The 22,063-nt window shown below is 42.1% G+C and overlaps 1 protein-coding gene across 5 annotated transcripts in view; it reads left to right on the top strand.

Annotated features, from left to right (window-relative positions):
- Positions 1-1,389: 1,389 nt before the first annotated feature.
- EPC2 (enhancer of polycomb homolog 2) overlaps positions 1,390-22,063 on the top strand; it is a 137,211-nt gene continuing 116,537 nt past the window's right edge. For 2 of the 5 annotated variants that reach the window (XM_051848701.2, XM_051848700.2), the window contains exon 1: positions 1,390-1,542. In XM_051848701.2, the coding sequence (XP_051704661.1) occupies positions 1,390-1,542 (153 nt within the window). The remainder of the gene's footprint in view (positions 1,543-22,063) is intronic. The other 3 variants (XM_070070944.1, XM_070070946.1, XM_051848702.2) reach the window with 3 other exon arrangements.

Raw genomic sequence — 22,063 nt, 5'->3', positions numbered from 1 at the left:
ATCTTTCTCTAACCTGTTGAAGTGAATGTCTCCTTTCTCTGAACTTTCACAGCAATTATTGCCTGTAGATGTAATTAATCATGCACTGGTGTGTCAACTCCGGGCAGTTTTCAATAATTTGCACTTTTTGTGGATGCCTTTCCCTCCTTTCCCTGCGCTTTTCTTCAGTTAATGAAGTCTCTTACTGCTACTCCTCTTTCCATCTGCCCCAGCGTGAAAGCATCATGAGGGAAGAACTTTGACTTCTTCGCAACACAGCGGAACACACACACACATCTGCCGCTTCGGAAACGTGTGCTGCCTTGGTCAAACGTCCTAAGTTGAACTTTGACGACCCCTGCTATTTTTGAAATCGGAGAAATATCTATCATCCACTAAATAACTCAAGTTTGAGGGACAGGTTCAAGTTCACTTGTTGCATTCGGCAAGCCTCCATCCAGCGCCCTCACGGCTGCCATGAGCATCCTGCCCGAGCAGGCGAGGACGAGAGAGGATGCCATACCTTGGAGAGCTCTTCCGGACAGGTACTGGAGGGCGGATGCGGAGAACAGGGGCTGGGGCGCCTAAGCACCCTCAGAGCCGGCGAGACGGTGCAGAGCTGCGCCCCTCAGAGCGGGCCGAGGGGACCGCCGACCTTTCGCACCTCCCAGAGATGCCCGGAGCGCTAAGCATAGGCTCCGGCGGTGGCTGCTGGGGCCCTGGTCGACATCTATTCCCGCTCACAGAGTTCTGCACACGGGCGCTGCTGGGCGCGGCCGCCTTTTGCCCGGCGCCTTCCTCAGGGGCACTCAGCGAGCCCGCTGACGCCGCCGCGGAAGGCAGAGGCACACGCTTTGGGGCGCGGGTGAACTCGCGCACCTGGCACCTGCCACACCGCGGGAGCGCCGGCCAGTGAGCCGAAGGCGCTGCCGCCGCCGCCGCTTGCCGCCCCCTCTCCCTGGAGCGGCCCGAGGCCGAGCACGTTCCCGTGGGCCGGCGGCGCGGCGGAGAGAGTGGGTGGGCAGGCGAGGGAGGGGAAGGGAGAGGAAGGAGGGAGGGAGGGAGGGAGAGGGCGAGGCGCGTCCCCGCGGCGGGGGCGCGCTCTCGCGCGGGCTGCCGGGATCGCTCGCCGCCGCTGTGGTAATGTCCGCCATGTTGGCCATGGCGCAGGGAGCGGATCGGGCGGGCGAGCGGCGGATCTAGTGTGTGGAAGCGGCCGCGGGCGGCGGGGGGCTGTTTTCGGGCGGGGTGGGCGCCCATGCTGTGGCCGGGGGCAGTGAGGAGGAGGAGGAGGAGCGGGCCGGCCGCGCTGCACTGAGGAAGGAGGTGGAGGAGGCGGCGGGAGTCCTCCCCCCCTCCCCGCCCGCCCCGCCGCCGCCGCCCGGGCTGTTCCTGTAAGGCGGGGAGACAATGAGTAAACTCTCCTTCCGAGCGCGGGCGCTGGACGCCGCCAAACCGCTGCCTATCTACCGCGGCAAGGACATGCCTGATCTCAACGACTGCGTCTCCATCAACCGGGCCGTGCCCCAGATGCCCACCGGGATGGAGAAGGAGGAGGAATCGGTAGGGACTCGAGTGTTTATTACCCCCCCTCTCCCTCCTCCCCCCTCCCCTTTGTCAGTCGGGCCTCGCCATTCACAGAGCGCTTTACGCTCGCTGGAGGGCGCCGCTGTCGCTCCAACGCATGGGACCCTACGCTGGCGGAGTAGCGTAAACCCTCTCGGCCGGCGCAGCGCCCGCCCGCGGCCGCCATGTTGTTGCGTCCCAGTGTTGTGATTAGCTCGCAGCGCCGCTTACGCTGCCGTAAGGGGGCCTTGCCGTAAGCGGCGGCCGGGAATGGCGCAGGGGCTGCGCTGGGCGCACTTGGCGTACGGCCTCTGTTTACCTTTCAAAAAAAAAAAAAAAAAAAAGTGTCCGCTGGCACGGGGTTAGTTAATAGCGAGGGTGTCTTTGGCTGGTACAGATTATGCGTGTGCGTGTCTGTGTATAGTTCCTTCTAGTTTTAAGTTTGGTTTAGCATTGAGTGCTGTTTGAAATGACTTACGGAAAGTAAAGCGCTTTCAAAACAAACATCTTCCCCCTCCTAGGAAGGGAATGTCGCTGCCCCTACCAGGGCTGCTGCAGCGAGTGCGGCCCTGCGGAGGGGAAAGGGCCGAGGCCTCGACTCCCGAGCGGGACGCCGGGTTAGCCAGCTGGAGCCGGACGCGGGGTGCGGGGCGCGGGGCGCGGGGCGGGCGGGCTCTGCCGGCGTCGCCGGTGCGGCCTCCGCTCACTGCGCCGCGTTCGAGAGGAACCGGGGATGCTCGAAACGAGCCGCCGGCGCGGCGCTGTCCCGGCGCTGTGACCCCGCGACATGGCCTTGGTTGGAGGAGGGTGGTCCTTTTGGAAGTAGAGGATTTACTGCATATAAGTTGACAGCTGTGTTTTTGATTATATGCCTTGTAGCATAAAAGCTGTTTCCCCCACCTCTGGGTTAAATTTTGCATAAGGTTGAATTTTGCTCTGGGTTGACAGTGTTTATGACTCTGGAGTGGTGTTCCTTGCATGCGAAGTTCATAGTAACTGCACCTTCAAGAATTTCTTCAATGAACCCACGGTCCCGCCTTATTGTCAACCTCGGGTCTGTGTGGATTGGTTCTCTTGCCTCTGTGACTGTCAAAAGAAAGCTCTAGGTTTCCGTGATTGGTTTTCTCTTTTGACTGTTAAGATTGCAGGAAATGCTTTTATGCCTTTGATTGGCTGCTTGAGTTCTGACCTCATTACGTTACCCTGCTATTACTACTTTCCTCTGTGATTTTAATCACATTTCTCCTTGGTGTTTGATCACCTGGAAGTCTTACATTTTCAGCAGAAAATGAATATAGCTGTGACATCAGGATGCACGATCAGTTTTTAAAATTAAAAAGTAAATAGGATAAAAGCCCAAAATTTAAGCCTAAGGTTTAGAGCTGAATGAGAGAATTTTGTTTTTTTAAAATAAAATTTGGTCCTAACTAAGCTCAGTTTTTCATGGGAAAGATAATTGAAATAAGAGGATAATACGTATTAGAATTAATTGATGAACTTTAAAAAAACTGGGGCCGGCGCTGTGGCACAACGGGTTAACGCCCTGGCCTAAAGCGCCAGCATCCCATATGGGCGCCGGTTCTAGTCCCGGCTGCTCCTCTTCCCATCTAGCTCTCTGCTGTGGCCTGGGAAAGCAGTGGAGGATGGCCCAAGTGCTTGGGCCCCTGCACCCACACAGGAGACCCGGAAGAAGCTCCTGGCTTCTGGCTTCTTCTGATCCGCGCTGCTGCGGCAGTTGCGGCCAGTGGGGGAGTGAACCAGTGGATGGAAGACCTCTCTCTCCTCTCTATTCTCTCCTCCTCTCTCTCTCTCTCTCTCTCTCTCTCTCTCTCTCTGCCTCTCCTCTCTCTGTGTAACTCTTTCAAATAAATAAATAAGTCTTTAAAAAACAGAAACAAAATTTGGAAGTTTTTGTTGGTTTTCAGGCTTAAAAGAACCAGTAGTGGGGCCAGCGCTGTGGTGTAGCGGGTAAAGCCAGCTCTCTGCTATGGCCTGGGAAAGCAGTGGAGGATGCCCTGCACCCGTGTGGGAGCCCGGAAGAAGCTTCTGGTTCCTCGTTTCGGGTCTGAGTCTCCTGTTGTGGCTGTCAGGGAAGTGAACCAGCAGATGGAAGAGCTGCCTCTGTCTCTCTGTCTCCCTCCCTCTCTCCCCCTCCCCCTCTTCTCTGCCTCCCCCTCTCCCTCTCTCCCCTCTTTGCTTCTGCCTCTCTGTAACTCTACCTTTCAAATAAATAAATCTTAAAAAAAAAAAAAAAGAACTACTAGGGTACAAAATTACTTGGATCCTATTATTTTAGAACCTGAGTCAGAAAACCTGTTCTAGAATGAACAGTTAATCCCTGGAAGGTACATTACTTTTTGCAGTCAGCTCCTACTTGGTCTTAAGCTTGTCACATATGTTTTATTATTTTAATTTAGGAGAAAACTTGCAGATTTTTAAAATGTTCTTTTAAAAATAAGCACTTAACAAGCCCTGTCACAGTTTGGTCATTAACTTTTTTCAATAAAACTTGGTTTTCAATCCAGAGCATTAGTGCTTGTATTCTTTTTAGAAGTCTGCTTTAACTGCTCAGTTTTAAGGAAGAAGAAATCCAGATTTGGATAGAACCTGAGTTGATACTGAGGACTTTTCTCGGTCCTATTCTTTCTGCTTTTTAATGTTTCAAGTGGAGTTTCTTAAAGCCAAAAGAAAGCTAAACTAACCTTGGCTAAGATTTTTGCTTCCTAGAATGTCTAGTTAGAATCTTATTTTTCATTTTTCTTTTTAAAGTTACCATGTGTATCAGAAGACTTGGCACTGTCATGACTGCCTTGATATAAACAGTTCTAAGCTGCAGTAAAATGTCATAAATTTCACAAATGTTTTTGCATCTCGCTTGAGTTGTATTTCAGTTCAACTTTGAGGATCTAGGTGTTCTCCTTACTTACCTTTATAAGTTGTTGTTGTTGTTTTTTTTTTTTTTTCAAAGATTCATAATCCTCCATCTCCAAATGGCCTCAACTGCCAGGGCTGGGCCAGGTGGAAGTCAGGAGCTAGGAGCTTCATCCAGGTCTCCCACATGAATGGGTGCAGAGGCCCAAATACTTGGGCCATCTTGTACTGCTTTCCCAGACACATTAATAGGGAGATGGATCACAAGTGGAGCAGCTGGGACTCCAATGTGTACCCATATGGGATAGTGGTACCTCTTAAGCCACAGCACCGGCCCCTGGAATTTTTTTTTTTTTAACAATCATAAGGATTTATAATTGTTGGTTGGTGTTACTAAACTATCCTTTCCTGTTTGATTGACAAAAATCCTTTGGCTTCATTTTGAAGCCTTTGTGGATAGTTCCCTGCATCCCTCTCCACACCACCCCCCAATAAAATTAAAGACTCTTGTGTAGCTATTGGACTATAATTAAGACTTTGTAAGATAGTCGTTGACCCACTGTTGAAGTTACATTCTGACAGTACCTAGGTTTTGTCTTTACTATCATTGCTGACAGTCCTAAGAGCTGATCTGAGCTTTTGAACATGTCTGCATATTTTACTTCTTCTTCTTTATTTTCATTGTCTTCTTCTTAAGGTCTGCTTTGTCTCTGCACTGCTCCTCATGGTACTTGGTGTAGGTCGAATACTATAAACTTATTTCTGTTGACAATCTAAACCAGAAAAGTCAGATAATCAGTGATTCTGCCCACCTCCCCATGAAGTGTTGCATAGCTGCAGTTGATGTTTCTGATAATGTCTATCATTCATTGATACTTATTATGCCCGAATACATTTTCACTTAATTTTTTTAAAAGTTTCTGAAGTACAACTTCCATATAATAAAATGTATTCATTTAGAACACAGAGTTTAATGAGATTTGACAAAAGTGAACACCCATGGAAGCAAGATATAGAATATTTCCAATACTGGAAAAAGTCTTGTGTACTCCTTTTCAGTCTCTCTCCACTGCTAGTTCCAAGCAACTAATGATTTGTTTTCTTTCACTGTAAACCAGTTTTGCCATTTCCAGAAGTCCATATAAATTAAATCAAACCTATTTTTTGAGTTTTTTTTTTTTGCATTTCATAAATAACACGTTAGGAGCTTAGTGATTTTTCTCACAGTACCTGCCCTCCCATCCGCTCTCCCACCCTTTTTCTTCCTTCGTTTCCTATTCCCATTCTTACTTTTTACTAAAATTATTTTAATTAACTTTATATACAGAAGATTATACTAAGTGAAGAGTTCAACAAATAGTATGAAAAAAACTGTTCCCCAACAGAATCCAGCACCCCGACCGGGACTAGAACTTGGTGTGCCTGCGCCGCAGGCGGAGGATTAGCCTATTGAGCTGCAGCGCCGGCCCTTCTTTGTCTCTTTTAACAGTTTTTGTGTTAAAGTCTATTTTGTTTGATATTAGAATGGCTACCCCAGCTCTTTTTTGGTTTCTGTTAGCATGGAATATCTTTTTCCATTCTTTCCCTCTTTTCAGTCTGCGTGCATCTTTGTTGGTGAGACATGTTTCTTGTAGGCAGCAAATAGATGGATTTTTTTTTCCATTCAGCCTGTCTGTATCTTTTTAAAAAATTAATTTATAGGGAAGATATACTTACAGAGAGGAAGAGGCAGAGAGAGAGATCTTCCATCTGCTGGTTCACTCCTCAAATGGCTGCAACAGTTGGAGCTGGGCCGATTCGAAGCCAGGAGCTTCTTGTTTTCCCATGAAGGGTGCAGGGGCCCAAGGACTTGGGCCATCTTCTGCAAGCTCAGGGCATAGCAGAGAGCTGGATTGGAAGTGGAGCAGCTGGGACTTCAACTAATGCCCATATGGAATGCTGGTGCTGCAGGCCAGAGCTGTAACCTGTTGTGCCAAATTGAAGGCCTCAGTCTGTATCTTTTAACTCAAGAGTTGAGGCCATTTACATTCAAGCTTACTATTGATAAGTAATATCTTGGCCCTGCTGTTTTCCCATGAATATTCCTATTGTTTCTTTTGGATTTCCTTTGTACTTTTACTGGAGATGTTCTGCCTTCTCCATCTTTCATAGTGATGACTATGGTTCTGTGTTTCTGTTTAGCACATCCTTAAGCATCCTTTATAAGGCTGGATAAGTGGTGATTAATTGTTTGTTATGGAAGGTTTTATTTCACCTTCATTCGTAAATGAGAGCTTTGCAGGGTACAGTATTTTGAGCTGACAGTTTTTTTCTCTTAAGACTTGGAATATATCTCACCATTTTCTCCTAAGCCTGTAAGGTTTCTGATGAGATGTCAGCTGTGAGTCTAATTGGAGATCCTCTGAAAGTAATCTGCCATTTTTCACTTACACGTTTTAGCTTCTTTTATGTTTTACTTTGGAGAGTTTGACTACAATGTGTTGTGGTGAAGATCTTCTCTGGTCATGTCTATTAGGAGTTCTTATGTGCTTCCTGTACTTGAATGTCCCTTTCTTTTCCAAATTATGGAAGTTTTCTTTAATTATTTCACCAAAAAGATTGTCTAATGCCTTCTGTCCAGCCTTCAGGAACTCCTAAGACCCGTATGTTGGGTTGTTTGATAGTATCCCATAAATCTCCAACACTGTTTTTTAGTTTTATAATTTCTTCTTCTTTTTTTCTTTTTTGGTCTAATAAAATTTCCAGAGATTTGTCTTCTAACTTGAATATTCTTTCTTCTGCCTCACTGAGTTTGTTAAGGCTTTCCACTGTAATTTTTATTTATTCTATTGAATTCTTCGTTTCCAATATTTCATTTTGATTCTTTAAAATCTCAATTTCATGAGTAAAATGTTCTTTCATGTCATCTATGTATTTATTTAATTTGTGGACTTGCTTCTGATTACTTCCTACGTTCAGTTTTTTGATTTGTTTCTGACATTTCTTCAGTTTCTTTATTTTCACATTCTAGTATTGAAGTGTTATGTTCCTTTGAAGGCATCATGTTGTCATCTTTATTCCTGTTTCTTGAATGGCTGCATTTATTTTTAGGCATTTGTGGCGATACTTGTTGGTTTTGTTTTGTTTTGTTTTGTTTTAACCCCTGTGATGGCGTGTTTATCTTTGGACTGTGCCTCTGTGGCTTAGTGGAATGTCTGCTCTTTGAGTGAATACCCTGAGGCGTGTGCAGGGTATCACCAGGGTGAGGGAAGGGAAGTGTCCAAGTTGACATCCATATTGGGAGTGGTAAATCTTTTTCTCTTTTTTTCTTTTAAACGTCTTCTCCAAGGAGACCAATTCCTGGTTGCTAGCCACAGTGGGTATGACATACATTGGCACTTCCACAAGAACTACACAAAGTATCTGTGCAGTCCTCAAGGTGAGCATGGATCTTGCAGCATTTATCCTCACCAGGCAGTCAGGGAGCTCCGAGCACGTGGAGTCGCCCACAATGACTTTCCAAAGATCCAGCCATACCTTACATTTTTCCAAGCAACCACAGTGGTTTCATAGTCGCAGCACTTGAGCACCTAGTCCCCTGTCAGTTTTCCCAGCCAAACTCAGTCGTCTCCTATTGCTGGGTGTGTGGACACGAGCTGGCACAACTGTTAATGTATGTCCAAAATGGCACCCGCCCCTCTCGGCTAATTACAGGATATTGGTGCTGAGTGGTTGAGGAGAAACTTGTCCCTCCTTTTTCCTCTCTAGGTTGGCAGGTATACTGTCCCCTGCAGGTCCCAAGCCAGACTCATGGCAGGCTTTTCCTGCAGCTTTATCTCCAGTGGCTTGGGCTGCTGCAGTCTGGTCTTACCTCATTCTTCACAGCTGCTGCTGAAGCTCCTGGCTGCTGGGGTCTGGAACTGTGTGAGTCTACACCCGCCATGAAGCTGCACAGTGTTTCTCTGCTGTTTTCTCCCTAACTCTTTCCTGAGATTGCACTCTCTCCATGCCTCTTTTTTTTTTTTTTTTTTAACTATCTTCCCTGAGACTAGAGCAGTAAGCTCCCTCACTATTCTGTCATCTTGATGTCTCTTCCTATTTTTTTTTTTTCCTTTTTTACCGTCTTCTTGTGTTCATCATGAAACACATTTAAGATTTGTGGTGTTGTATGTTGATTCCTTTTTATTGCTCAATAGTATTCTAGTGTATTCAACCATGTTGGATATTTGAATTGTTTCCAGTTTCAGATTATCATTTAATCCTATAACAGCCCAATGAGATAATTTTTTTTGTGTGTGTGTGTGTGTGTTTTTTGACAGGCAGAGTGGACAGTGAGAGAGAGAGAGAGAGACAGAGAGAAAGGTCTTCCTTTGCCATTGGTTCACTCTCCAATGGCTGCCCCAGCTGGCGCGCTGTGGCCGGCGCACCGCGCTGATCCAATGGCAGGAGCCAGGAGCCAAGTGCTTCTCCTGGTCTCCCATGGGGTGCAGGGCCCAAGCACCTGGGCCATCTTCCACTGCACTCCCTGGCCACAGCAGAGAGCTGGCCTGGAAGAGGGGCAACCGGGACAGAATCCGGCGCCCTGACCAGGACTAGAACCCGGTGTGCCGGTGCCGCTAGGCGGAGGATTAGCCTAGTGAGCCGCGGCGCCAGCCTTTTTTTTTTGTTTTATAAATGAAGAAACTGAAATGTCTTAGTGCTAGTAATTGGAAGGGCTAGAATTCAAAACCTTGCCTATTTTTTAGTATCACAAAAGCCTGGTCTCATATTGCCATGCTCCATATTCATCATTTTAACAGAATGCAAGGTTATCATATGAACTGTTTACAGAATGCAAGGTTATCATATGAACTGTTAAGTTTGTTATGGTTTTTATAAGTAATACTTTTTGTGATTTTAGGAACTTTAAAGGATTATATTGATTTGGTCAGACCATTAAATTATTAAGAAGTATAGTTTTCTTATCACTTAACTCTGACTTCTACTCTAAGATTTTTAGAGCATCTCTCTTTTTTAGCAGTCTTTCAACTTGGTTTATTCCTGTTTTTGCACCACTATAAGTGTCTTTGTCATCTTAAGCATATCAGGAATTTGTGGGAAACTATTTTACTTTACTATTTAGGTTTATCTTCTACTAGAGTTGATTTCTGTAAGGACAAAGATCTTTGTGTGTTTTGTATATTGCAAGTACCTGGAACTGTGCCTGAATATATGCTTGGTAAAAGAGTATTGAATGGACTTGTTTCTTTTTCTACACACAGAGCTATGTTTGCTTTTTCTCTCTGTGTGTATATAATTTTATGTGCATATCTGTGTGTATCCATGAGGACTTCAACGAGTTTTTAGGAAAATGGAGTTACTAATACTTTTCCATGAACTTTTTGAAAAACCCTAGTGCATACCGTGGTTTTGTAGGTATAATTCATTAGCAGAATTTGGTAAAATCTTTCAAGAATTCTCTTTGGCTGCTTACTTTGGTGCAGTGTGTGCTGAAATATTAAATTGTTTCTCCCCCTTGAGTCAGAGGCCTTTTTAAATATAGGAATTATTTTTACACACAAGTATGGCTGCAATAATAATATTTTTTGGTGTTAATTCTCATAAGATGTATATAGATATGTGTGAGAAATTTATTTATACCAGAATGAACAAATGTCTACATGAATTATGTGATTCAACTTATTTTTAAAGAAAAGATCGTGAATAGTTTGAATTGCCATTTCTCCCCCAAGTATTGCCTAGTTTTTTCACTATCTTTACATTTTTACTTTGAGGAGAGAGAGTCAGAGCTCTCATCTGCTGGTTTGCTCCCCAGTGCCTGCTGTGGTGGGGGCTACAGCAGGGGTAGAGGAATGAGGGGATGGGAGTTGGGGGCAGAGCTGGGAAATGGGAATTCAATTCAAGTCTCCTACATGGACAGCTGGGACCAAACCCTTGAATCATACTGCTGCCTCCCAGGAGGTAGCCATAAACTGGAATCAGGAGCCGGAGTCAGAGCCAGAAATTGATCCCAGATATTCTATATGGTATGTGGGTATCACAACTGGTGTCTTAACGACTAAAACAAACACCCATCCCATTTAATATTTGAATCAATATATTTTAAAAAATATTTATTTATTTATAAGGCATAGTTACAGAGAGGCTGAGGTAGAGAGAGAGAGAGAGAGGGAGAGAGAATCTTCCTTCTACTGGTTCCCTCCCCAAATGACCAGAATTGGGCCTATCTGAAGGAGCCAAGAGCTTCTTCCTGGTGTCCCATGCAGGTACAGGGGCCCAAGGACTTGGGCCATCTTCTACTGCTTTCCCAGGCCATAGCATAGAGCTGAATTGGAAGTGGGGCAGCCAGGACTCAAACTGGCGCTCATATGGGATGCTGGCACTGCAGGCTGTGGCTTACCCACTATGCCACAGGGCTGGCCCCTTAATCAGTAATTTGAATTATGGGGTACAGCGGAATATATTCATTCTTAACATTTAAAAACATTACTTTTGGCAAACAGAAACTCATGTTTTATAATAGAGTTTCTAAAAAGGATATAAAATGAAGTTTTGTAAATTGATAATGTAAAAATCTGATCTTTCACTGTTTTTTACATTAAAAACTTTTAAAGATTTATTTAATTTATTTGTAAATTGGCAAACAAAAAAGCTGTCTGCACCTTAATATTTATTGCAGCTCAATTCACAGTAGCTAAGACCTGGAATCAACTTAAATGCCCATCAACAGTAGACTGGATAAAGAAGTTATGGGACATGTACTCTATAGAATACTATACAGCAGTAAAAAAACAATGAAATCCAGTCATTTGCAACAAAATGGAGGAATCTGGAAAACATCATGCTGAGTGAAATAAGCCAGTCCCAAAGGGACAAATATCATATGTTCTCCCTGATCGGTGACAACTAAACAAGCACCAAAAAGGAAACCTGTTGAAGTGTTATGGACACTATGAGAAACAATGACTTGATCAGCCCTTGTCCTAACTGTTGATGTACAACTTAATACTTTATCCCTTTTAGTATTTTTTTTTTTGTTCTACTTAATACTATTGGTTGAACTCTGTAATTAACACACAATTATTCTTAGGTGTTTAAATTTTAACTGAAAAGTGATCTCTTAAATATAAGAGTGGGAATAAGAGAGGGAGAAGATGTACGATCTGGGACAAGCTCAAGCTGACTTGCCCCAAATGGTAGAGTTAGAAACGTGCCTGGGGATTCCATTTCAGTCCCATCAAGGTGGCATGTACGAATGCCATCTCACTAGTCAAAATGATCAATTTCAATTCACAGTTGATCATAATGATAGGTCTAAGAGTCAGAGGGATCACATAAACAAGACTAGTGTCTGCTAATACTAACTGATAGAATTAAAAAGTGAGAGAAGTAGCCAACATGGGAAGCGGGATACACAGCAGACTCATAAAATGGCAGATGTCCTAAATAGCTTAACAAATCATTTTGTTAAGTCAACAACAGGAGTCACTGGGCACTTACTCCTCATGTAGGATCTCTGTCTTTAATGTGTTGTACAATGTGAATTAATGCTATAACGAGTACTCAAACAGTATTTTATACTTTATGTTTCTGTGTGGGTGCAAACTGTTGAAATCTTTACTTAATATATGCTAAATTGATTTCCTGTATATAAAGAGAATTGAAAATGAATCTTGATGTGAATGGATTGGGAGAGGGAGCGGGAAAGGGGAGGGTTGCGGATGGGAGGGAAGTTATGGGGGGGAGCCATTGTAATCCATAAACCGTACTTTGGAAATTTATATTTATTAAATAAAAGGGAAAAAAAATTTTAAGATTCATTTATTTATTTGGAAGGCACAGTTACAGAGAGGCAGAGAGAGAGAAAGAGAGGTCTTCTATCCACTGGTTGGCTCCCCAAATGGCCACAATGGCTGGAGGTAGGCCAATCCAAAGCCAGGAGCCTTTTCTAGGTTTCCCACGTAGGTGCAGGGGCCCAAGGACCTAGGCCATCCTCCACTGCCTTGCCAGATACATTAGCAGGGAGCTGGATCAGAAGTGAAACAGCTGGGATTTGAACAGGCACCCATATAGGATGCCAGTACCGCAGGAAGCAGCTTAACTTGCTGTACCATAGCACTGGCCCAGATGTGTTTTTTCAACAAAAGCGAATGACATGTCAGGTATTATCTTAAATGCTGGATGATACATAGATAACATACTGGGATACAATTTAAAGGGGTCACTGTATCAAAAGTGTACGTAAGGCTATGTACTGAAGTGTTGTTAGGATTAAAAGAATATAGAGACCTTTATTTCACAGAACTTAAGTGAGTCATTCAGGTCAAAAACACAGTTTATGGAAAGTTAACAAAAACTACTGGGTTAAGTCAACTGACAGACATCAAAAGACCATTAGAAAAAGTTAAATGTCAGTATATTTGAGAGGACTGAGAGACAGCTTACTGGAATGTACTGGAATAAGGGTCTTGGTGAGAAGAATAAAAGTTTGGGCTTTCAGATTTGGTTGTCAGGTGTATACTGAAACAAGTATTTGATTGAGTTTGGGGATATTTCCAACAAGTTTTGCGGATTTAAGTAGACAAAAGTAAGGTTATTCATGGTACATGTTTCCTATAATCCTTACCTATCCTTTCCTCATGGAACCAACTTCCAGAGGGTATCCTTCTGTCATTGCCTATTCTTTTGGACACACAGACATTTTTTTTAAGAGTTATTATTATTTTTTTTTGAAAGGCAGAGATATAGAGAGACAGAGAGAGGGAGAAAAGAGAGGAAGAGAGAGAGAGAGGTCTTCTACCTGCTGGTTTATTCCCCAAATGGTTGCAGCAATCAGCTGTGCCAATCCAAAGCCAGGAGCTTCCTCTGGGTGACCCATGCAGGTGCAGGGGCCCACACAGACATCTATTACTTTTCTTCCCCCTCCTTTGTTCCCTGCTGTATTCTTAAGCACAGATATTGTTTAAAACATAAAAGACACTTGGTAAATATTTACAGAATGAATAAACAGACATTAGATTAGATTGACAAAAAGGTAGAATTATACCAGATAATAGTTTTCAGTGTTAGATTCAGGAGTTTAGAGTGGTGTAGAAGAAATACCACTTGGGTAGGAGTGTGTAGTCTTTGTTGCTAGTTCTGGTTCTTTAATTAAGTGGCCTGTATACTTTGGGAACTTACCTGCCGCCTTTGAGTCTCAGGTTGTTTATCACTATCACCACACCTGACATTTATTGGTATATATTAGCGTGTTGTGTGCCAGACATTTTGTTAAACTTGTAGATGGTTTAGAGCTCTTTCTAATGGTAGAATGTGTTGGTGCTATTGTCTGTCTTCCAGAGGTAGAACTTGAGACTTAAGAGAATATGTAACCTGCCCAAGATCACCCACCTAGAATAGAAGATGGTAGAGCCAAGTTTTGAACTCGGGTCCCATGACTGATTGACTTTAGGGTTCTGAGGTTCACCATTGCACTGCTTCATCAGTAAAATGAGAGGGATAAGAGCCAGATGATGTCTGAGGTCCTTTATAACTTTACTGTTCTATCATTTATTATGTGATAGGCATGAAGTTTTTTGCTTAAAAGAATCATATTTTGAAAGAAACTGTGATGAATTCTTTTTGTAAACACATTCCTATTAAAAATGTAAAGAAATGACTTTATCTTTGGTAGTAGGTTATATACATCTGTGTCAGTTCTCTAGAAATGAGGCCTTATAATATTTGGTAGGTGGGATGAGTAGGTTAGTTTCAAGTAACAGAAATCAGGGCTGGTTACTTTAAGATCCTGGGCACTGTCTCACAGACTCCAAAGAAGGATTGAGTAGTGAAGTCGTGGGAAGGCCAGGAAACAGGGCAGCCAAAGGCTGTCAGCAGCAAGTGACATTAATGCCCCTCAACTCTATAACAATTTACAATCATTTGAGAAGCAGGAGTGGGTATGTTCATTGTTTTGGAGTTAGACTACATAGGTACCTTGGGTAGCGTATCGTCATCTGCAAAATCTCAAGGGGTTCTTGGGAAGATGAATTGTGTGTTTGGAACGGTTAGTGGCATGTAGTAGCATTCAGTACGTATTAACTATTTAGAGTAGTCAGGGATGAGTTTTGTGTTGCCTTGAAGAAATTATTTCTCTTTTGTGAAATAGAAATAGATTGACCTTACAGATGCCTTTGGCTCCAGAAGTTACTTGTATCTGAATCCACATGTCTGTATGCTGAGTATATTGTCTGGAATGTTAAGTAGAGGAAAAGAACTGACATAATGACACTATAGATACTAGGAAATTATTAGTTAGGTTTAACTCTTTAACAATACTGAAATGCTGTGAGTTTGGCTTAGAGTTCTTTTTTATGAGGATTGCATTTATCTGCCATCTAATACTAATTTTTCCTAGAGATCAGTAATACAGTCTGTATGTGTTTTGGATATGACCATTTCCCTTTCTTTGATAAAATTTTCTTTATCTTGGCTACTTTTAATCACTGTTGCAAGTCTCCTGAATTTCTTGAGTCCTTAAATTTTTTTTATCAAAATGAAGAGAACACATTTCATGTGTTTCATAGGTATAGTTCTAGGAAGATAGTAATACTTCCTTACTTCACCCTCTCCATCTCTCAGTCTCTCTCCTTCCTTTCTTTTTTTTTCTTTAATTTTTGCAAAGACATAATTTCAGTACACTCTATAATCACAAGCTTAACTCACCACTAACCATAATATTCAACAAGTAAAAAGTAAGAAGACCACAGTTCCACCGGAGTATAAACAAGGGCTAACAGTGGCAGTCATATCACAAGATGTCTGTTTCATTCCTGTACTTTTTTTTTTTTTTTGTATTCTGTATTAGCTGCCACACATAAGAGAAAACATTGATACTTGTCTTTTTCAGAATGGCTTATTTCAGTAAGCATACTGGTTTCCAGCTGCATTCATCTTGTTGCAAAGGGCAGCATTTCATTCTTTTTTATGACTGAGTAGTATTCTGTAGTGTATATATACCAAGTTTTATCCATTCATCTGTTGATGGAAAGCTGGGTTGATTCCATTTCTTAGCTATTGTAAATTGAGCTGTAATAAACATGGGGTTACAGATAACTTCTTAATATGCCGATTTTGTTTCATTTTGGTAAATTTCCAGGGCTGGGAAGGCTGGATTCATATGATAGATCTATTTTCAGATTTCTGAGGAATTTCCATGCTGTCTTTCACAACAGTTGTACTAGTTTACATCCCTGCCAGCAGTTCATTAGAAAATCTTTTCTCATACTTCCTTGCCAGCATTTATTGTTTTTTCGTTTTTGGTGATAGCATTTCTAATTGGGGTGAAGTGAAACTTCATTGTGGTTTTTATTTGCATTTCCCTGATGGCTAGTGATCCTGAATGTCTTTTCATGTGTCTGTTGGTCATTTGAGTTTCATTCTTTGAAAAATGCCTATTCATGTCATTGTCCATTTCTTAACTGAATTGTTTGTTTTGTTGTTGAGTTTCTTGAGCTCTTTATAGATCTTGGATATTAATCCTTTATCAGTTGTATAGTTTCTCCCATTCTGTAGGTTGCCTCTTGACTATGCTGAGTGTTTCCTTTGCAGTGCAGAAGTCTCTTAGCTTGATGTAATCCCATTCATCTGTTTTTGCTTTTATTGCTTGTGCTTCTTGGGTCTTTTCCAAGAAGGCTTTGCCTATGCCTGTGTCTTGCAGAGTTTATCCAACATTTTCCTGTAGCAATTTGATGGTATCATATTGTAGGTTTAGATCCTAGATCTATTTCGAGTTGATTTTAAGGTGTAAGGTAGGGGTCTTGTTTCATACTTCTACATGCATAGATCCTATTTTCCCAGCACCATTTGTTGAATAGATCGTTTTTTTTCCAGGAATTGATTTTAACTCATTTGTCAAAGATCAGTTGGTTGGACATGCATAGATTAATTTCTGGGGTCTCTATTCTGTTCCATTGGTCTACATGCCTATCTTTGTGCCACTATCAGGCTGTTTTGATTATAACTGTCCTGTAGTATGTCTTTAAGTCCGGTATTGTAATGCCTCTGGCTTTGTTTTTGTTGTTTAAGATTGCTTTAGACCAGCACTGCGGCTCACTAGGCTAATCCTCTGCCTGAGGCACTGTCTCGGTTGCTCCTCTTCCAGTCCAGCTCTCTGCTGTGGCCCAGGAAGGCAGTGGAGGGTGCTCCAAGTGCTTGGGCCCTGCACCCGCATGGGAGACCAGGAGGAAGCTCCTGGCTTCTGATCAGTGCAGCACGCCGGCCACAACGCGCCGGCCGTAGCGGCCACTTGGGGGGTAAACCAATCGAAAAAAAGGAAGACCTTTCTCTCTGTCTCTCTCTCTTACTGTCTAACTCTGCCTGTAAAAAAAAAAAAAAGATTGCTTTAAATATTTGGGTTTCTTGTGTTTCCGTATGAATTTTGACATAGTTTTTTTCTAAATTTTAGAGAATATCCTTGATATTTTGATTGGGATAGCCTTGAATCTGTAAATTGCTTTGGGTAATATGGTGTTTTAGTACTGATTCTTCCAATACATGAACATGCATGATATTTCCATTTTTTTGTGTGTATATGTGTCTTCTATTTCTTTTTTTAATATTTTGTAATTTTCACTGTAGTGTAAAGTTGATCCTTTACCTCTTTGGTTACACTTATTCCAAGATATTAAAATTTTTTTTTGTGGCTATTGTGAATGGTACTAATCTTCCAAGTTATTTCTCAGCCATAGCATTACTTGTGTAAACAAAAGCTGTTGATATTTTTTTTAAAGATTTATTTTATTTTATTTTGAAGACAGAGTTACTGATAGAGGTAGAGCCAGAGAAAGAGAGAGAGAGAGGTCTTCCGTTCCTCTGTTTCACTCCCCAAATGACTGCAGCAGCCAGAGCTGAGCTGATCCGAAGCGAGGAGCCAGGAGCTTCCTCCAGGTCTCCCATGTGGGTACAGGGGCCCAAGGAGTTGGGCCATCTTCTACTGCTTTCCCAGGCTATAGCAAAGAGCTGGATTGGAAGAGGAGCAGCCGGGACTTGAACCAGCGCCCATGTGGAATGCTAGCACTGCAGGCTGGGGCTTTAACCCACTACGCCACAGCACCAGCCCCACGGCTGTTGATTTTTGTGTGTTGATTTTATACTTTGCAACTTTACCAAACTCTCTTATGAGTTCCGGTTGTTTCTTAGTGGAGTCTTTTGGTTCCCTTATAGATAAGATCATGCCATCTACAAATAGGAATAATTTGACTTCCTCCTTTCCAATTTATATCCTTTTGATTTCTTTTTCTTGCGTAATGGCTCTGGCTGAAACTTCCCAAACTTTATTGAGTAGCAGTGGTGAAAGTGGGCATTTGTATTAGTTTTAGTCTATTTCACTTGAGTTAACTTTTTCATACTTCATGTTTTTCACTTTGTTTTTATTCAGTTCCTATGACTGGCAGGATAGTGGTCCAGGCATTTATCACTTTCCCTCTTGAATGATAAGGCATTTACTATGTGACTTTGGCCATTTTTATTGAGGGTTTTTTTGTTTGTTTGTTTGTTTTTCCTAAACAGAGTTCTGCATCTTCACTTAGTTTTTAGAGTTGGAGTAGAAAATTGGTAACGGGTGTGTAGGGGACAGATGAAGAGAGACTGTTGGCAGTAAGCCATGAAGGAGCACAATGTAGATAGCGCAAAGTCTATCATGATTATTTGGTTTTAATACTAAAGCTGATCTTTGATTATTTGCTTTGTCTATACTGCTTAATGGAGCAGAACTTCAAATTTGCCCACTCCATCATGCAAGATTGTTTTGTCTGGAATTAATACTGGAGTAAGATGGCAGTCACTTCCAGATTCTTCTCATTACCATTACCGTGTATCTGTTAGCTTCTAGGCTGACAGCAAGTATTGCTGTAAAGTCAGAGGAATGCAGAGTAGAAGAGTCAGTTTGGCCAGCTCACTAACTCATGTCTTTGCTTCCCTACTTTCTTCAATTTCTTTGTTTAAATTTTGGTGAGCAGAGGACATGAGGAATCACGAGCAGTAGTCCATCGTATTACTGATTTGATGAAGTTGATGCAATTTTGAAATCGTGACTTAGGGTCCAGTGGTGTCCTCTGCCACTTTTTCTGTGAGCAAGATAAGTTACTTGACTTCACTTAGACCTAATTTTTTATCTGTTTAATGAGAAGCATCTCAAAGAGTACTTTCAGAGGTTTAAATAATTTTATTATGAAAGCTAATACAGACAATTGCTATACTTTTATTATTACTGATAATTTTCAGTTATACAGGATTATAAATAGGAAGTTTGGAAGAGTAAAATTATTCCAAGATATAGTCTCAGTTTTTCACCTGCCAATTAAATATTTTTATAGCTGTCAGACATTAACAAATTAATATGTGTATTTCCCTCCTTCTGTTTTCTGGAAGAGGAGTTAATGATCAATTTGATTTAAAAAATTAAAGACCCTGAAAATTAGTGGCTAAGAAACTAAATCTTCAGCTAACCTTAGAATAGTAAGTAGGTCCTGAATAATTGATAATTAAGCATTTTGTTTTTCAGAGTTGCTTTTTTTAAAAGATTAGATAGGTTAGTTAATCATGGGAGAGAAATGTATTTTAGTGATAAATCTGTTCAGTGGGTGGTGTACCCTAGAGAAGTCATTGAAAAGAGATATAAGTGAATACTTAAGGTTAGAAATTTTGGAAGGTATGATACTGATGAGAGCGTAGTAACTGGGACACCATTAGCATTCCATCAGTAGTCGGTTGGTAATGGTTGGGATAGTAATGGGCAAAACAGGCAGTCTCCTGCCTGTTAATTTTTAGCAGCATTCCAGTTGGAATAATGCAGAAGTGCTTTCTCTCTCAATTAAATGGGACCTATTTTTAAAAAAAAACGGTTTTTAAAAAGTTTATTTATTTATTTGAAAAGCAGAGTCACAGAGGAAGAGAGAAATGGGTGGGTGGGTGGGTGGGTGGCAAGAATCCAGGTACTCAGGCCATCATCTGCTGACTCCCAGGATGTATTAGCAGGAAGCTGGATGGGAAGCAGAGGAGCTGGTACTTGAACAAGTGGTAGCTTTACCTACATCATCAGGACTTCCTCCCCATGGGCCTATTTTTTCTTTTTTTTTTTTTTTAATGTTTTCTATTACTTGCACTTCAAGACTTTTTTTTTTTGTTAAGATTTATTTATTTATTTGAAAGTCAGAGTTACACAGAGAAGGAGAGGCGGGGGGGGGGGGGGGGAGGTCTTCAATCTGCTGTTTCACGCCCCAGATGGCTGCAATGGCCAGAGCTGCACCGATCTGAAGCCAGGAGCCAGGAGCTTCTTCTGGGTCTCCCATGTGGGTGCAGGGGCCCAAGGACTTGGGCCATCTTCCACTGCTTCCCCAGGCCATAGCAGAGAGCTGGATTGGAAGAGGAGCAGCTGGGACTCTAACTAGTGCCCATATGGTATGCTGGCTCTGCAGGCGGCGGCTTTACTCGATATGCCACAGTGCTGGCCCCTATTTGTTCTTTTTTTTCTTTTTCTTTTCTTTTCTTTTTTTGACAGGCAGAGTGGACAGTGAGAGAGAGAGACAGAGAGAAAGGTCTTCCTTTGCCGTTGGTTCACCCTCCAGTGGCCGCCGCGGCCGGCGCACTGTGGCCAGCGCACCGCGCTGATCCGATGGCAGGAGCCAGGTACTTCCTCCTGGTCTCCCATGGGGTGCAGGGCCCAAGGACTTGGGCCATCCTCCACTGCACTCCCAGGCCACAGCAGAGAGCTGGCCTGGAAGAGGGGCAACTGGGACAGAATCCGGCGCCCCGACCGGGACTAGAACCCGGTGTGCCAGCGCCGCAAGGCGGAGGATTAGTGAGCCGTGGCGCCGGCCCCTATTTTTTCTTAACACTTTTTGTGACAGGCACTCTTTTGGTGATCTAGTGTAACTCTTCAGAATGATTTCTTAAATATAGAAAATAAAATCAGATAAACTAATTATTGACATGGTTCTCAGTCGTGGACTTTGTGATGCTGTGGGTTAAGCTGCTGCTTGGGATAACCACATCTTGGTCCATATATCCACTTCTGACGCAGCATCCTGCTAATGCACCTGGGGGGTAGCAGATGATGATTGGGGTGCTTGAGTTCCTGCCACCTTGTGGGAGACCTGGATGGAGATCTGGGCTCTTGGCTACAACCTGGACTAACTCTGGCTGCGGAAGGCATTTAGGGGAAAGAAGCAGTAGATAGAAAATCTCTGATTCTCTCACTGTTACTTTGCCTTTCAAATAAATAAAAATGAGTAAACATATATTAAAAAAGCCTTTAAAACATTATCAAATTAAAACATTTCTTAATATATGAGCTTTATTATAAAATACATTAAAAACAGAAGCTAGAGGGATGGGCATTTGGCACAGCATTTGAGACAACACTGAGACTCCTGCATTCCGTATTGGAGTGCTTATGTTCAAGGTCTAACTCTTTCCAGTTCCAGCTTCCTGCTAATGTGAACACTGAGAGGCAGCTTTGATGGTTCAAGTACTTGAGTCCTTGCCACCGATATGGGAGACCCAGACTGAGTTCTTACTCCTGACTTCAGTCTAGACCGGCTTTGTCTATTGCAGATATTTGGGGACTGAACCAGAAGGTGGAAAGTCTTGTCTCTCTGCCTTTCAAAACAAACCAAACCCAGGATCTAGAATTGGGTGCAGTTATCTTAAATTCAAAGTGCTGATGAATGCAAACACTATTTTGACAAGTGGAACCACTGTAATGACGTTAAAAGATCTATGATTTCTATTGGTATTGCTAGTCATAGGTATTGTTAGCACTACTTCAGTCTAGCTTACATTAATGACCTAAGGAAATGTTAAATTTGTTAGAAGTAAGTGAAATAAAAGAAATTATTGTTTTCCCATCCAAATTCTTGGACCCTGTGAGTTCTTTCTTTAGATGTTTTGGGGATCTGTTATCTCAGATTCAGAACCCTTCACAAGAATTTCCATGGTCCAAATGGTGATACTGTTTCTGTGTCATCCTTGTCTCAAATATATAGGCAGGTTGTAGATTTTATTCCCATCACTGTAAAGGAGATGCCATTGTAGAAAATTTTATTTTCATGTTTAAGATATTTTCTGCTAGCTTTTTAAAATTAAAAAATAGTAGATCCACATGATTTATTTAAAGATAAAAAATTTAATAGCACAAAAGGTTATACATAGAAACGAAGCATCCTTCTTTCCTTAGGTCCGCAGACGCTCAGTAGTGGCAGTGACTACAGAGAGAGAGAGGAGGGGGAGAAGTAAGAGAGGGAAAGAATTATAGAAAATTTCTAGATAAATGTTTTTTAGTTGGTAAAATGGCTAATATTTCTGTTGTACTTATTTTACGAGTAGTATGTTATCTTCAGGTTTCTTAATCTGAAGTTGAAAAGTCAGTCAGTTTTGATTTAAAATCTTTAAAATCTCTCAGGAATTGAGAATTGATAGATTGTAGCTTTCTGTTGGATTTTTTTGAGTTTGGATAGCCAACTTTAACCTGTTATTCCTGTGTGGAATTCGATTCTTAGTAAAGCCTTGAATTGTGCATAGCATTTTGTTTATATAATTATGTATAAAAATAACAAAGTCAGTTTAACTATTGATTAAGAGACTTGTCATTTAGTTTTGCCAAAATTTATAGCCTCAAGTAGCAACTTGA

This window comes from Oryctolagus cuniculus, chromosome 3 (assembly GCF_964237555.1).
Source record: "Oryctolagus cuniculus chromosome 3, mOryCun1.1, whole genome shotgun sequence".
Classification (NCBI taxonomy): domain Eukaryota; kingdom Metazoa; phylum Chordata; class Mammalia; order Lagomorpha; family Leporidae; genus Oryctolagus; species Oryctolagus cuniculus.
Note: the sequence above shows the minus strand (reverse complement) of the source record. Positions and strands in the feature narration are given on the sequence as shown.